The following is a 14263-nucleotide window of genomic DNA, read 5'->3' as shown; positions in this document are numbered from 1 at the left end:
GAGGTTGGTAAAGAAGGTTTGGAAGATATAGGAGGTTAAGAAAGATGAAGACTAAGAAAAAGGCCATGAAATATGGAAAGTCACCTATGACATCTGAGGGAGCAGGTTTGGTCCAATTGGGGATGATGTGACATGATAAAAGGCAGATTAATGGAACTGAGGAGTGAACTGGTCAAGAAGTGAGGCAAATTCAAGAATTCTGATAGAAGCCATGACAAAATACAAAATACCTTCTAAGATCTCTTGACTCCTCTCGTTGTCCTTGTAACGAAGGACAAATGGCTGCTCCAAGGGAGGGCGTCAGTCTGTTTCATGGAATCGAGCTGGGCTAACTAATTACCTACCTCATTCATGTCCTAACCTCATCAGTACCATGGTCCAGACAAATAACATCACATAGAAGACTTGACTTTTAAAAATTGGAGTGTTACTTGTAATTCTGTAGCAAGATGAAAGCAAACAGTCATACATATATTGCCCCCTTGAGAAGTTCTCTGCTACACTAAAAGCACTATCACCATATAAAACCCATTCTGCTTCCTGCTTCAGTACCATTCTCTTAGTAGTGAGGCAGCTTATGAGTCCCCCCACCAAAACTCTCCAATATTAGCCGTTATTATCATTAGCACTATTATTATTCTTTGGCTTGAGTGACTACATAATTCACTAGACTTGCCTCTCAATGACTTTGGACTCTTTGTAACTCAAAGCTGCCTCAAAAGCCAAAGATTTGCCTCCCCAGAGTGTATTCTGAAGGAATTTCTCTCAAAGGTTTCAAAAGCCTTTCTGAGTGATGGTAGCACCTTTGGAAAGCGCTCAGCCTATGGACTGATTCCTGTGGAAAGGCCACATGCTTGTGCTTATAAGCCATTATGTGTGTCTTCTGCAAAGTCCACCAACATCAGTCGGCCTGCCCTCTGGGCCCCCAAATGCTGACATTCCTGCTGCAAAGACTAATATCCTCAAATTTCAAAAACAAACCGCCAGGGGAACAGATTCAGCCACATTGCCGTGACAAGAATGCTGAACTCAGGAGCTGCACGTTTGGACTAATGTGTGGCCTCGGACAAGTCACTCACCCGGTGGGAGGCCAGCTCCTTCACACATAAAGGAGGAGCCTGCACTAAAGGGCCTCTGAGGTGCCTTTCTTCTTAAAAAGGAAATAAATAAATAAACAACGCCTGCCACGTTTGGGTGATTATTAAAAACTTTCAGAGACCGTGGAGACAGGGATGAAGGTCTGGGAGAAGTTACCACAACATGAGGAGTACCCGCCCCCAAGAGATGGGGCCCTGCTCCTGGAGAGCAAGCAGGACTTCTGGCCCTGAGTGAAAGCAGCCTCCCCTCCTCTGTGGGGGGCCTTTGTTTGTTTTGTTCTCTGCTGCCCGACACCGCCCCCCACAGGGAGCCGCTGAAAGGACAGCTCTGGCCCCCTGGGCAGTCCATCAGCACCACCAGGCCCAGGGGCAGGGGAGGGGGTCCTTACCCATGGTGTTGTTGGCTCGAGAACAAGCTGTGCGCTTCAGGATCTCGTGCACCTAAAACGGACAACAGCAGGGTTGTGTTAGGATCTCGTGCACCTAAAACGTGTGTCACCACACGAGGGGGCGGGTGGTGGACCAGGCAGCTGGACCCGCTTCCAGGGAGGGGGAAGCCAAGCATGTGCCAAGCTCGTGCCCGGCCTGTCAAACCCATTCAAACTTGAGTGCTTTGAGGAAACAAAGCATCTAAGCCCCTCACGCACACTCCCCCCTTCGCCCCACCCTGAAAAAATAAAGAAAGGCTATACATTGACTGCAGTTACAGGAGGTAAGGAAAACACAGCAGGGAGCCCAGACCCACATGCCTCTGGAGGGCCAGGGAGGAAGTGCCTGGGCCAGACTGTCCGGGAAGGGGAAGAGGAGACTGTCCTTTCCACCAGCCCTGAGACGTGCCACGCTGGGGAAAGCACAGGACAAGGAGGCCACCTCATCGGCTTCCAGTGCTGGCTCCTAGCCAAGGGGTCCTGATCAAGCTCTCCGTGGACCCTGATGGTCCGTGGCCTTCTCTGTAATGGAGCTGACTCACAGAGCTATTTCAAGAAACCATGAATGTGCTTTGTAAACTAAAAAAGGGCCACCTACATCTTACTCATTGTTAGTATTATTTCTCTGGTTTTTCCCTGAGTCCTCATCTTGTCTCCCCAGTCAGACACTTCCTCAAGACTCCGCAGCTTGGAGCACTTACGGGGCACAGGGCAGGCTGCCAGCTCAATGGCCGCTGCATGCCTAAACCAGCCGACAAAGCCCTGGACGTGGGGCTTGCAAGGGACTCTCTCTCACCTGCGAGGGAGGGCTGCTGAGTCCTCCCTGAAGAGGAAACAGGGACACAGGTAAATCTGCTGGCCCACTAGTGCCCTCCAATGGGTCCCAAGCCTGCGCCAGGCTATAAAGAGATGCCCAGCAAGGCAGTCTGCTCTGGGACAAATAGCTGGGGTGCTTAGACACCCACAAGGAAGGGGCACGGGGATGATGTTTACAGATGTGAACACAGTCCTCAAACAGAAGTCCAGGGCAGAGTAGACACCAAGACAAAATTCTAAGGCTCTTTTCTCCCCCTTCTCACTAGGTGGGGTGGACTGGAGAAAGGGAGAAGCTTCCAGAACAAGAGCTAAATGAGAGAAGTGTGTTCCTCCATCATCATTCACACTCTGATCTTCCAGCCACAGACCTAGAGGGAGTGGGAAATAAATAACTTCCAGCAGTATGGGGCCCAAGAACATTTAATTCACTTATAATACTGTGCAGTAATTCAACAGCAATAATAATTAGGAACAGCATTTATATGGTATTGTACTATTTTACAAGTACTTTCCAATTATTTGGTAATCCCCACAACACCCTGTAACTCTCCCATAGACATGAGACCCAAGCTACAGGGAGATTTAAACGGCTTGTAATAGCATCAACCAAATAAAATGGGAAGTTGATGCCTTTTTCCATAGGGTCATAAAAGAAATGATGTGCCCATTTTAAACCTTCCTAAACACAAGCCTAAGGGACCTGAGATGTTACCTTGCCCAACCTGCAAGCAAAGAGTGAAGGCCATGTTTTCAATGTACCCTGCAAATGTTCTGTAGCTTCCTCTAATCACCTGTCCCTTATTCTTCTTATCACCGTACCGACTTGGAAGTCCTTCTAGATACCTAACCCTCACTCCTCCTCTGTGGAAACTTAAGTTCTTCCCTAGGAATCAATGGAAACACACTGCCATGTTCCCACTGTGGCATGAGTAAGTGTGCAGCATTCTCTGGGCCGCCCTTTTTCTCCTCTGTCCTCAGGCTAAGTGCTCTCTAGGCAGAGAGAGAATAAAGGGATCAGTGAAGGGAGAGAGGCCACAGGGCACAGGCCATATACAGATTTTCATTAGAATCAATCATCCTGCAAAATTCAAAACCTTGATTTCAAAAGGCCAAAAAAAAAAAAAAATAGTAGAACAGCTAGAGTCACGAATTTTGGCTTTCTACTGAATGGGCTGGTAATTTTATTCTTGGACAAACTGGCTAGTTCCAGCATTCCCTGGGATACAGATGCACAAGACTCCTCTGAGGGGAAATGGGTAGCCCAGCAATGGGTCCTCATTCAGACACTAATGATCTGTATAAATGTTTTTTAATCCATTGCTTCTCAGAGTCTCAGTTTCCCCAACTGCAAAGCAAGGGTCGGGGGATTGCCTGATTAGCTGAAATCCCCCACCAGCTGTCACATTTCCTGTTTTTGTGATTCCAAGATGGGCCTACGTGGAGAATCCTAAAGAGAAGGCACTTCTCTCAACCTGTGAGTGAGGGCAGTTATTTGCTATGCCTTTTGCAAGGAAGATGGAGGAGCTCCTGTACATGCCTCTCAGTTGCTAGGCAACCCCAAGCAAACGACACCAGGAGGTAGCGGGGAGAGCAGGAAAACGCCTGCCACACTGGGTACTCAGCCTTCCCCTCACTTCCACAGCCTGCCACCCCCTGTTGACCTGCATACTTACAATGCGGCTACGGGTAGCATTATCAAAGAAGGTGTCCTTGTCCTGGATGTTGTACCTGGAGACACCAAGAAAACAGAAGGTCGACTCATTTCATGACCTTGGTCCTGAGATCACTGTCACCCCAGGACCAGAGCAAATCTTCAGAAGGCAACATAGCAAGATGTGTAAGACGCACATACTCGCACATGCTCACGCACACAGTGTTCATCATTTTTCTTAACCCAGTAATTCTGAAAGCTTATCACAGAAATGTATCCTAGGAAATATAAGTTCAATAGAAGAAAGAAGCTCCATACATAAAAATGTTCATTACAAAGTCACTTATAATAAGGATTATGGACATAAACTGTAATTCCAAGATCAATAGAAAGGATGATCATGCAGTCACTGAAAATTATCATTAGGAGAAATTCATAAATAGGAAATTCTAGACTGTGATGCAAAATATTATACTATGAGAAGTTTTACACATAAAAGTATGTAGAAAGGATTCCTATGCATGAACAAAGACAGTAAAAAATATAACCACCACCCAGGGGCGCCTGGGTGGCTCAGTCATTAAGCGTCTGCCTTCGGCTCAGGTCATGATCCCAGAGTCCTGGGATCGAGACCCGCATCGGGCTCCCTGCTCGGCGGGAAGCCTGCTTCTCCCTCTCCCACTCCCCCTGCTTGTGTTCCCTCTCTCGCTGTGTCTCTCTCTGTCAAATAAATAAAAATCTTAAAAATATATATATATAACCACCACCCAAAAGAGTAAAGTTTCCAGGTGCTGGGATGGTAACTCTCTGTTTTTCGAACTTTCATTTAATGTTGTCACTATTGTCCCATCAATTAGCTACCAAACTCTTAATTATGCAAGGCCTGTGTCTGTTCTAAACTTCAAACTGTGACCTTTCACTAAAAAGAACACTTGCCTAGAGCTGACTGTGCTCCTGGCCCTGAGCCCCCGGATGCCTGGAACATACCCCCAGCCCCCCTCCCCCTCCCTGGAGCCCAATCACATGGAGGGGGGGGGGTGTCTCCTAGCAACAGATGAAGAGCAGAGCATGGTAGTCCCTAGACCACTGCTAGGAAAACTCAGAGGATGGAGAGCATCTTTGGGGTAGGAAGAACAGAAGATTCTTCCAGATGGAGGTATTTAGGAACTAGATTTGAAGGGTCCCAGACACCAAATGAATGGGAGACGCATGCACGGGGCAGCTCAGATACCAGCACTGGCATGAAGGCAGGCCCAGGGAAGGGGAAGCATGGAAGAAGCACAGAGCACAAAAAGAACAGCAGGCCAGGGGGTCAACGTGCCAGTCCCAGTTCAGCCACTTCATGCTATGTGACCTCGAACAGCCCCCAGGCCTTAGCTTCCTCTAAGAGACAGACAGTTCTATCTGAATGGCCACCTCGTGAGGGGAGGTGATATTGTGACTTACAATAAATACATCTTTTGGTCTTCATCCCAGGCTCCTAACTCACAGCTCCCCAAACCCTTGGAATTTCCTGAGCAACAAGAGCAATGGGAGCATCTTTTGTCATAATATTTGGTCTCCTGCCCTCAGTTCCTGAAATCGCTTCAGAGCCACAAAGGTGAGATGGGTGTCTTGTTAATGTATCACAAGCCCCTTTCCACCACAACTGGGCTTATGTCAGGGAGGTGACTTTTGGAAATCTCCTAAAGATGGAGAGAGGAGCAGCTGGTTGCCAGGAGAACCAACCAAGAATAGAGGGTTGGAACTTTCAGCCCCACCCCTGATTTCTGGGGAGAGGACAGGGGCTGGAGGTTGAATCAATCTCCAATGGCCCATGATTTAATCAACCAAGCCTATGTAACAAAGCCTCTATAAAAACCCAAAAGAAAGGATTTGGAGAGTTTCCAGGTTGGGGAACCAGAACATTCCCATGTGCCACCATGCTGGGCCCCACGTTCCACAAGGACACAAGCACCTTCATTCAGAACCTCCCTTTCTGCATCTCTTCACCAGGCTGTTGCTTTGTATCCTTTGTAATAAATCAGAAATCTAGTGAGTAAACTGGTTTTCTGAGTTCTGAGAGCTTCTCTAGCAAATTAATCAAACCCAAAGAGGAGGTCGTGGAAACCTCTGGACTACAGCCAGCCAGTCAGAGGTACACGGAACAACCTGGACCTGCCGTTGGCATCTGAGGAGAGTACACGAGGAGGCAGCTGGGAACACAAAACTCCCAAAGCTTTATCCTCCTTCTCTCTGGATGATTACAGTATGTTGAAGCCCTATTAGACTAGGAACTGGGCAGAACAGTTTCCCCACAGAAGGGAAACCGGTATCCGACCATCTTCTCATAGAGTCCCAAGGTTTATGGCTGCGTGCTCCATGATTTGCCATCCATCGTGCCAAAGGACTGAAATGGCAGGTGTCCCTACAAGCCACTGGGCAAATCTGGGGGAGCTCTTTGGGATAGTGTCACTTAGGGAAGGGGATTCAGGAAGCAGATCCAAGGAACTCTTGGCTGTGACAGCATGCCCCCTCCCCTATCTCCCAGGCCCTGGGGCTCTCACTGTGGGAGCTGTTTGACTTCCCATCCCGTCCCCGCCCACATCCCTACCCCCACAGCGCCCATACTCACAGGTACATTTTCTCCCTGGAGAACGGGTAGGAGAGGTTTTTCATCTTGTTGTTACTGTGCTCCGGAACTCTGGGTTTCAGGGGCGAGCTCAGTGTCTGCAGAAGTTCGTTGAACTTCTTTGCAATGCTGCCTTCTGATTTGATCTCGTACATCTAGGGAAGGCAAAGCCACAGGCCTAAAAAAGGAGGCCACATCCAATGGAGAGAAGAGTGACTCACTCACAACCACAGCAGCACAGGGCACCGAACCCCCAGTGGGGGACACTCTGGAAAGAGGAGGAGACTGGCAGAAGCAAGCAGAGCCCTTCCCGCCCTCCCCCTGCCACTGCTTTCACAAGGGCGTGGGCTCTGGACCCCCTCTCAGTCCTCTGAATGAAGGTAACCGGTGCAGGGAAACAAGTGAGGAGGCCAAATTCACTACATGACTTCATTACCTCATCTGAAGAGAAACAGAAGACCTACTATGTGAGTCGCCACACTAAGTGCTCTACACAAATTAGCTCCAATGCACACAGCAAACCAGCTAAGCAAGCACTACTACTCTCATGCTACGATGAGTAAATTAAGGCTCAGAAAGGTGTGATGCCATCAAGAAAGGTCACGCAGATAGTAACTGAGTGACAGTGTGGATCTAACTCATGTCAACCAAATCGAAGTCTGCACTCCACAGCTATGCCATGCCCCTATGTGATCACCCACATCCTTTTCTTTGTGTGTTCCTCCTAGGAAATATCTGATAAATGAGTCTGCCTTCAAAGTATTAAAACTAAGGAGTACCTGCCTTGAGTAAGGCATAGAGTTAGTACCAAGATAATTATTGACATTTACAGTACATACAGCTTTTCATAATGCACAGGGTGCTTTTGCAGACACTGTAGCTCTCGGTCTTCGTTTATAGATGTAGTCATTGAGATATGGAGGTTGTACTTCTCATAGCAAAGCCGTGATGGATTAAAGATGGCCACAAATTTTATATACAGATTTTCCTCTTAAGAGGTGCTGTTCTGTTCCCACCCCCTTAAATCTGAGTGGGCTCTGTAGCTGCTTAACTAGTACAGAGAAGGGACACTATGCCAGCTACATCCTTTAGAAGGTGGGCAGTTCTGCTTTGGTCTGCCTTGGTCTCTGGAAGCCCAGTGCCTCTAGGAGGAAGACAATGGGGAAGTTAGAGGAGTCAGAAAGACAAAGGACTTAGGCTGAGCCAGGCCTTTCAGCTGCCCGTCCATGCATCAGGCCTATGAGGGAAGTCTTCTTGGACCCTCCTGTCCAGCTCAACCCCCAGCTAAATTCCACCAAGTGACCCAACTCGATACCCCATGGAACAGAAGAATCCCCCAGCCCAGCTCTGTTCAAATTTCTGACCAAAAACTCATGAGAAAGAAAAAAGTGACTTGTGTTCTCAGCTACTAAGTGTGGGCTAATTTGTCATGCTGCAAAAGGAGACCAGAACAAGAGCCAACAGCCAGTTCTTCTAGCTTGAAAGCCGATTTTCTTCTCTATCACGATATCCCTCCAGGGGCTTAAATCTAGAGAGGCAGTAAAACAGGTATGAAATACAAGATAGACAGAGATAAATGCCACAAAAGTCACACAAAGTATTTGGGGGTTCAAAAAAAAAGGAGACAGGGCATCCAGTTGATGAATCAGATAAATGTTTCATCCAGGGAGTAGCATTTCTGTTGGGCTTTCACAGAAAGGTAACTTTCTTTTGTTATCATTTTGTTCTTTAATAATATAGTAAGTTGGGGGAGGGGAAGAACATCCCCAATCTAACAACTGAAACATAACCACGGTTTATTTATTCTAGCAAAATTTTTGATGCATTTTGATCTTATTTCAACTCCAAAATTAACACCATTCTAGTAAACAAACAAGCCAAAACCACTAAAGTATGTTAACTAAGTATGACCAGTTCCTTCTACTTCCAACCCAATCCCACCCTCGTTTCCAGAGGAAATCTCTACTAACAATTTGAAGTACGTTTCATCCCACTTTCCACACACATTCTTTTCTAAACACAACTATGATCATATTTCCTGTATTGTTCTACCATTTGCCTGTTTCACTTAGCAATATAGCATAGATATATTATCTTTCCAGGTCAGTTCACATACAACCACCTTAACGAATGTGTAATATTACACAGCAGACGTGAATGTTAATGGGTTGAGTCATTTCCCTAGAGACAGGCATTTATTTTATTTTCTATACATGCTTTATCTTGTTTGATCATACCTCTTTATTAACGTTACCTTATAAATAGTTTGAATGAATAAGGCTGGAGGAGATGCAGGAAAAGACATTCTAGGCAAACAAAAAGGTAGAAAAGTTCAAGCTGCACTGAAGAAGGGTGTAAATGGCCCGGTTTCTGCAGCACACAGTGTAAACCAGCTAGGAACTGCACTGCCGGAGCATCTGAGCCCCCTGGCAAAGCCTGTGTTCTTGACAGCTCTACCCTACCGCTTCATTTGCTAAAGCATGAGTTATCGTGGGGGACAAACAGTGTGCAACTTACAATAATGCCTGTATTGTCATTAAGTTCTTGACCATCCTGCCAAACCTCTCCTTCACACACATTGATCACTGTAATGCAAAGTGTTCACCCCTCAGGAATCCTTGGGCCTTGAGGGACGGGGGGCAGAAAGACAACCCCCTCACGGGTTCCCAGAACACATCTCACAGGTCATCTCAGAGGGCAGGTGCTGACCAGGCACATGCCCTGCACTGAGGCTACAGTGGGCTCATTATACCCATCACCATGTGTCTGTCAATGGCATGTGCGTGGAAATTGAAGTTTCAGAACAGGAGGGAAGCTGATGGACTCTGTCTTCCAGATGCCTTGGAATGACAGACTTGGACCCACCAGGGTACTTCTTCTTTGTCTACTTCTCTCCACGTCCACCTCTGCTTTCCTAATCTGGAAAGCCTTCAACTACTACAGTAACTGGTTTCCCCATATCTTCTGCTTAGAGTCACCAAGTTTACCAAATAAAAATTCAAGATGTCCAGTTAAATTTGAATTTCAGATAAACAGTGAACCATTTTTTAGCGTAAGTACGGTCCCATGCAGTATTTGGGACACACTTAGACTAAAAAAGTATTCATCGTTTATCTGAAATTTCAGTTTAACTAGACATCCTGTATTTTACCTGGCAACCTTACTCTTGTCCACCTCTAATTCACTCTCCACACTGGAGCCAGAGTGATGTTTCTGAAGCAAGAATCTGATCATATCGCCTCCCTGTAAAAAAGCCTTCAACTGGGGGAGACAAACCATGAGAGACGATGGACTCTGAAAAACAAACTGAGGGTTCTAGAGGGGAGGGGGGTGGGAGGATGGGTTAGCTTGGTGATGGGTATTAAAGAAGGCACGTTCTGCATGGAGCACTGGGTGTTATGCACAAACAATGAATCATGGAACACTACATCAAAAACTAATGATGTAATGTATGGTGATTAACATAACAATAAAAATTTTTTTTAAAAAAAGCCATCAACAGTTACATTGTTCTAATGATAAAGAGCAAGGTTCTTAACACAGCCCATGTCTTCACAAAAGGTTTTCACACAGACCCTGTAAGAGTCTCCATGTTTCCCTGTCTCCATAGTCTCTTGCTCACGGCACCCAACCCCTGGCCCTCTTGCAGTTTTCCCAACATGCTGAGCGCTTGACACTCTTCATCCCCTCCCTGCCCCCACCCCTACTCTGTTCACACTTGATGCCTCCCTCAATCGTCACTTCCTAGGGAAAGTCCTTCCTGGCTTCCAGACAAGGTCAAGTCCCACCTTCACAGTATTTCATGGGCCCAAATTCCTCTCCTTCATAGCACTTACTGCAGTTATAATTCCACATTTATTCGAGAAATTATTGGATTAAAGACTGGCTACCCTACTGAACCATGATCTCCATGAAGGCAGGATTCTGTTCAAACTTCCCTATCTTTGAATGAATGAATGAATGAATGAATGATAAATTTGGAGGGAAACTAGCATTGATGATGGCAGTTGCTGCTGCTGAAGGAGCCCAAGCTGGGGACAGAACAGCCATAAGGTAACAGGCCTGATAGAAATAAACCAGACTGGAGAATAAAGCCAAAAGCCCAAAGTCTCTGGCTCCCTTCCTGTCCGCACCACCTACAAATGTACTTGGGCAGAGGTCAGGAATGCCTGTATTCAACTGGTACAGATTAATCACCCAGCAGCTGTCTCAGGGCTTTGTTCTCGCAGAAGGTTAGCTGAGAACCTCCACGCAGTTCTTGACCCTCACCTTGGCAGTGGATCTGGTGGAGCTCAGGTAGAGAAACACCTAAGAGGAGTAGGCACCTAAGGTATGTCTTTAGAGGGCAGGCACAGCCCCAGGATAAATTTTGACTATTTCTTAATGGAGAGCCGGGGAGAGGGGACTCCAAATCACTGAAAGCAGTATCATCTGCCTCCAGGTAAATTGTAAAAGGTGTAGAAGGCAAGTCTCACCAGAAACATCAAGGTAATATCCGCTCCACAGCCCTGACCAAGACCCCACACAAAAATGCCCAGGCTGAAAAGTCTGACTGACTTATGCTGGAAAGAGATTTCCTAGACTTCAGGGACTCGTGCAGGATGGAGCCAGACACATACCCACAATAAAACACAGGTGGGTGGCCCCATGGCCCAATGCCACTGACACTAAGCTTATAGGAAAAAGGACCCGCTCCCTACCTCCGTGCCTGAGCATGCTTTGTACCTATTCCTAAAACTTCTTCCCTTCCTTTTCACCTGGACGACTCCTACCTCTCCTTCACCTTCTAGGTTTAAGCCTTAACTTTACCAGAAAAACTTTTGGCCACTTTGAAATAATGGTTGCTGTGGTCTGAATGTTTGTGGCCTCCTGAATGCCTGTGTTCCCCCAAAATCCATAGTTTGAAATCCTCAATGCCCAATGTGATGGTAGTAGAAGGTGAGGCCTTTGGGAGGTGACTCGGTCATGAGGGTGGCGCCCCTTCCACCGCGTGAAGACAGAGCGAGGAAGGACAAGCTATGAACCAGGAAGAGGGCCCTCACCCAACCACGCTGGCACCCTGGCCTCAGACTTCTAGCCTCCAGAACTGTGAGAAAGAAATTCCTCATTTATAAGCCACCCTGTCCGTGGTATTTCATTACAGCAGCCCCAATGGACCAAGACCATGGTTTTCAGGACACTGGCCATCGGGCAACAAAGTTGCTGGGAAATAGGAAAAAAGCAAGATGGCTGCTGGGATGGCTCCAGCTCACTACACCATGGGGCAGGAAGGGGAGACAAGTGGAGCCCATCAGACCCCTGAGCTGAGGAGATAGAGGTGTAAGTCTGGGGAGGACAGGGCCACTAGAGCTCACAGGACAGAGTAGTCCAGAGGAGAGAGCTTCACAAGGAGCCCCAGAGGTCTGCAGAAGGTCCCCTGTGAGTATTGGGCCACATGGATACAAGGGAACTAGCTGAGTCTGGAGAAAGAACGATCTAAAAGGACTGAAAATAGCACCTCTTCCCATCAGGCAGAATGGAAAATCTCATCCTCCACAGGGCACTGGATAGAGTACTCAGGTCGACTCAGTAGTGCAGGATAATTAGACCCTAGACCATGCACTGCTCCAGATCCACTTAACAAATCATAAAAGAAAGAACTAGTCTAAGTGCCTTGTAAAGTATTGTCCAAGTCTAACATTCTACAGCTTTAAACATTTAATGAAAAAGAAACACTCATGATGTTTCTATGTTTCAACGTTGTAGGCATCCTCCTAGATGCCAGGCGCTGAGCTTGGTGCTTGATCTGCCAAGTGCTGGAGAAGCACAAAGATGGGGATGACCCCTCCAACACCAAATGCTCTGCGATGTGTCCAGCACTTCCGCAAGAACCATTTTATTGGGCTCCATGAAAACTCTGCAAGTGTCCCTGCCAAGTAGTATTAGCATCACTATTTTACAGATGGGAAAACTGAGACTCAGAGGGGCAAGGAATTGCCAGAGTCGGTGGTGAAACCAGACCTGAAACCCGGGTTTCCTGACTCCCCCATCCAGGCTCTTTCCTTCAACCTTTGATCCTTGGAAGGGCTCCATGATCCCCCAAGGACACAGGCTGGAGTTCCCTTTCTGTCTCCACCAAACCCAGCAGCCCAGGCTCTTCTCTTGTGTCCAGCAGGATCCAGGAAAGGCACCCTGATCCTCTTTATTATCATTAATATGCTCAGCGGCGACATCGTTATTACTGTTATTCTTGGACATCAGAGAATTATGAACATCCTCAGAAATGGCAAGACACATGTTAACCAGCTGTTCCCCATTATGCCCTCCCTGGGTACATGATATGCCTTTCATGTGCTTAAAATCACAAATAATTTTTAAAGTATGTTGCTCTTATTTTTTATTCCAGGGCTCAAATGTGGTTCTCATAAAAGCTCACTTTGGCCTCATTGTCACAGTCTAAGAGGTTTACCAAAATTCCTTCTTTTCTTACTTCTTTTTCCCCTCTTGTCTCCCTCTGCCTCTCCCCTCCAGAGGGGCACAGCACTGTGGTCTGAGGGCTGATTTGTTTCCTTCCTGCGTTGGAATCATATTCCTTCCTGGGATGCAAGGAACCAAGGCTGTGGTGATATCTATCATGAACAGATACATAGTACTGTCCCCATTTTACAGATAAAGAAACCAAGGAACAGAAAGTTTTACTAACATGCCCAGTGTCGTACAAACATGAAGAGGTTCAATGACCTCAAAGATCAAGGAGAAGATATAATAATATGAGCTATAAACAATACAATCTTGATTTTCTATGAGTCCCTTATCTGTAGTGAGCAAAGGAGGCCACTTCTTACAACTTGTAGGAAAAGTCAGCAGGATGAGCAGAGACCAGGCATAAAGATGGAGGTGAGCCCAGCTATGAGCATGTGTGTCTGCTTACACCCCATGATCCAGAAGGTATTACTCCCAATTATCTGCCTCTTTTTTTAAAAGATTTTATTTATTTATTTGACAGAGAGAGAGAGAAAGATAGCGAGAGAGAGCGAGCACAAGCAGGGGGAGCGGCAGACATAGGGAGGGGGAGAAGCAGGCTCCCCGCTGAGCAAGGAGCCCAATGCAGGGCTCTATCCCAGGACCCTGGCATCATGACCTGAGCCAAAGGGAGACACTTAACTGACTGAGCCACCCAGGCACCCCTATCTGTCTCTTTTCATCTATTTATGCTTTCCTCTGTTCCTCCGGTCACTGGATAATTGAGGGTCAACTGTTATTATTTACAACAGCTCGCTCACCTTGAAAAGTAGGGCTGGGATGAAGATTATCATCACACCCACTTACTGACGTTTACTTGCAAAAGGAATAGGCACGCTGAAACATCAGTGTGGAGCCTGGCACCGCAAGCCACCAGCTGGATGAGGGTAGATGCCTCTGGACTCAAGAAGTTATGAATAAGAGAAACTAAAGATGCAGCAGAATTTGTCCCCTGTTCTCATGCCCCTGTTGGTACCTGAGGGCAGAGAGAGGGTCACACATGCACACACACACACACACACACACACACACACACAATGTGTGAACACTCTGCATCAGACCTGAGTAGTCCCCCATGTAAGCATTTACCCTTGCATATAGGTGTTAAGCTATTCACCAAAGTGCAAATAGCACCAGGAGCCACTAAGATCAGCTGCAT

At 46.9% G+C, this 14263-nt stretch overlaps 1 protein-coding gene across 3 annotated transcripts in view; it reads right to left on the bottom strand.

Annotated features, from left to right (window-relative positions):
• The window catches only part of ANO2 (anoctamin 2), a 324700-nt gene that overhangs the window by 242490 nt on the left and 67947 nt on the right, over positions 1-14263 (bottom strand). For all 3 annotated transcript variants that reach the window (XM_021690626.1, XM_044915480.1, XM_021690625.1), the window contains 3 exons: positions 6607-6758; positions 4015-4069; positions 1487-1538 (listed from right to left, as the gene is read on the bottom strand). In XM_021690626.1, coding sequence (XP_021546301.1) covers positions 1487-1538; positions 4015-4069; positions 6607-6758 — 259 coding nt within the window. The remainder of the gene's footprint in view (positions 1-1486; positions 1539-4014; positions 4070-6606; positions 6759-14263) is intronic.

This window comes from Neomonachus schauinslandi, chromosome 5 (assembly GCF_002201575.2).
Source record: "Neomonachus schauinslandi chromosome 5, ASM220157v2, whole genome shotgun sequence".
Taxonomy (NCBI): Eukaryota; Metazoa; Chordata; class Mammalia; order Carnivora; family Phocidae; genus Neomonachus; species Neomonachus schauinslandi.
This window is presented reverse-complemented; position numbering and strand designations above follow the sequence as displayed.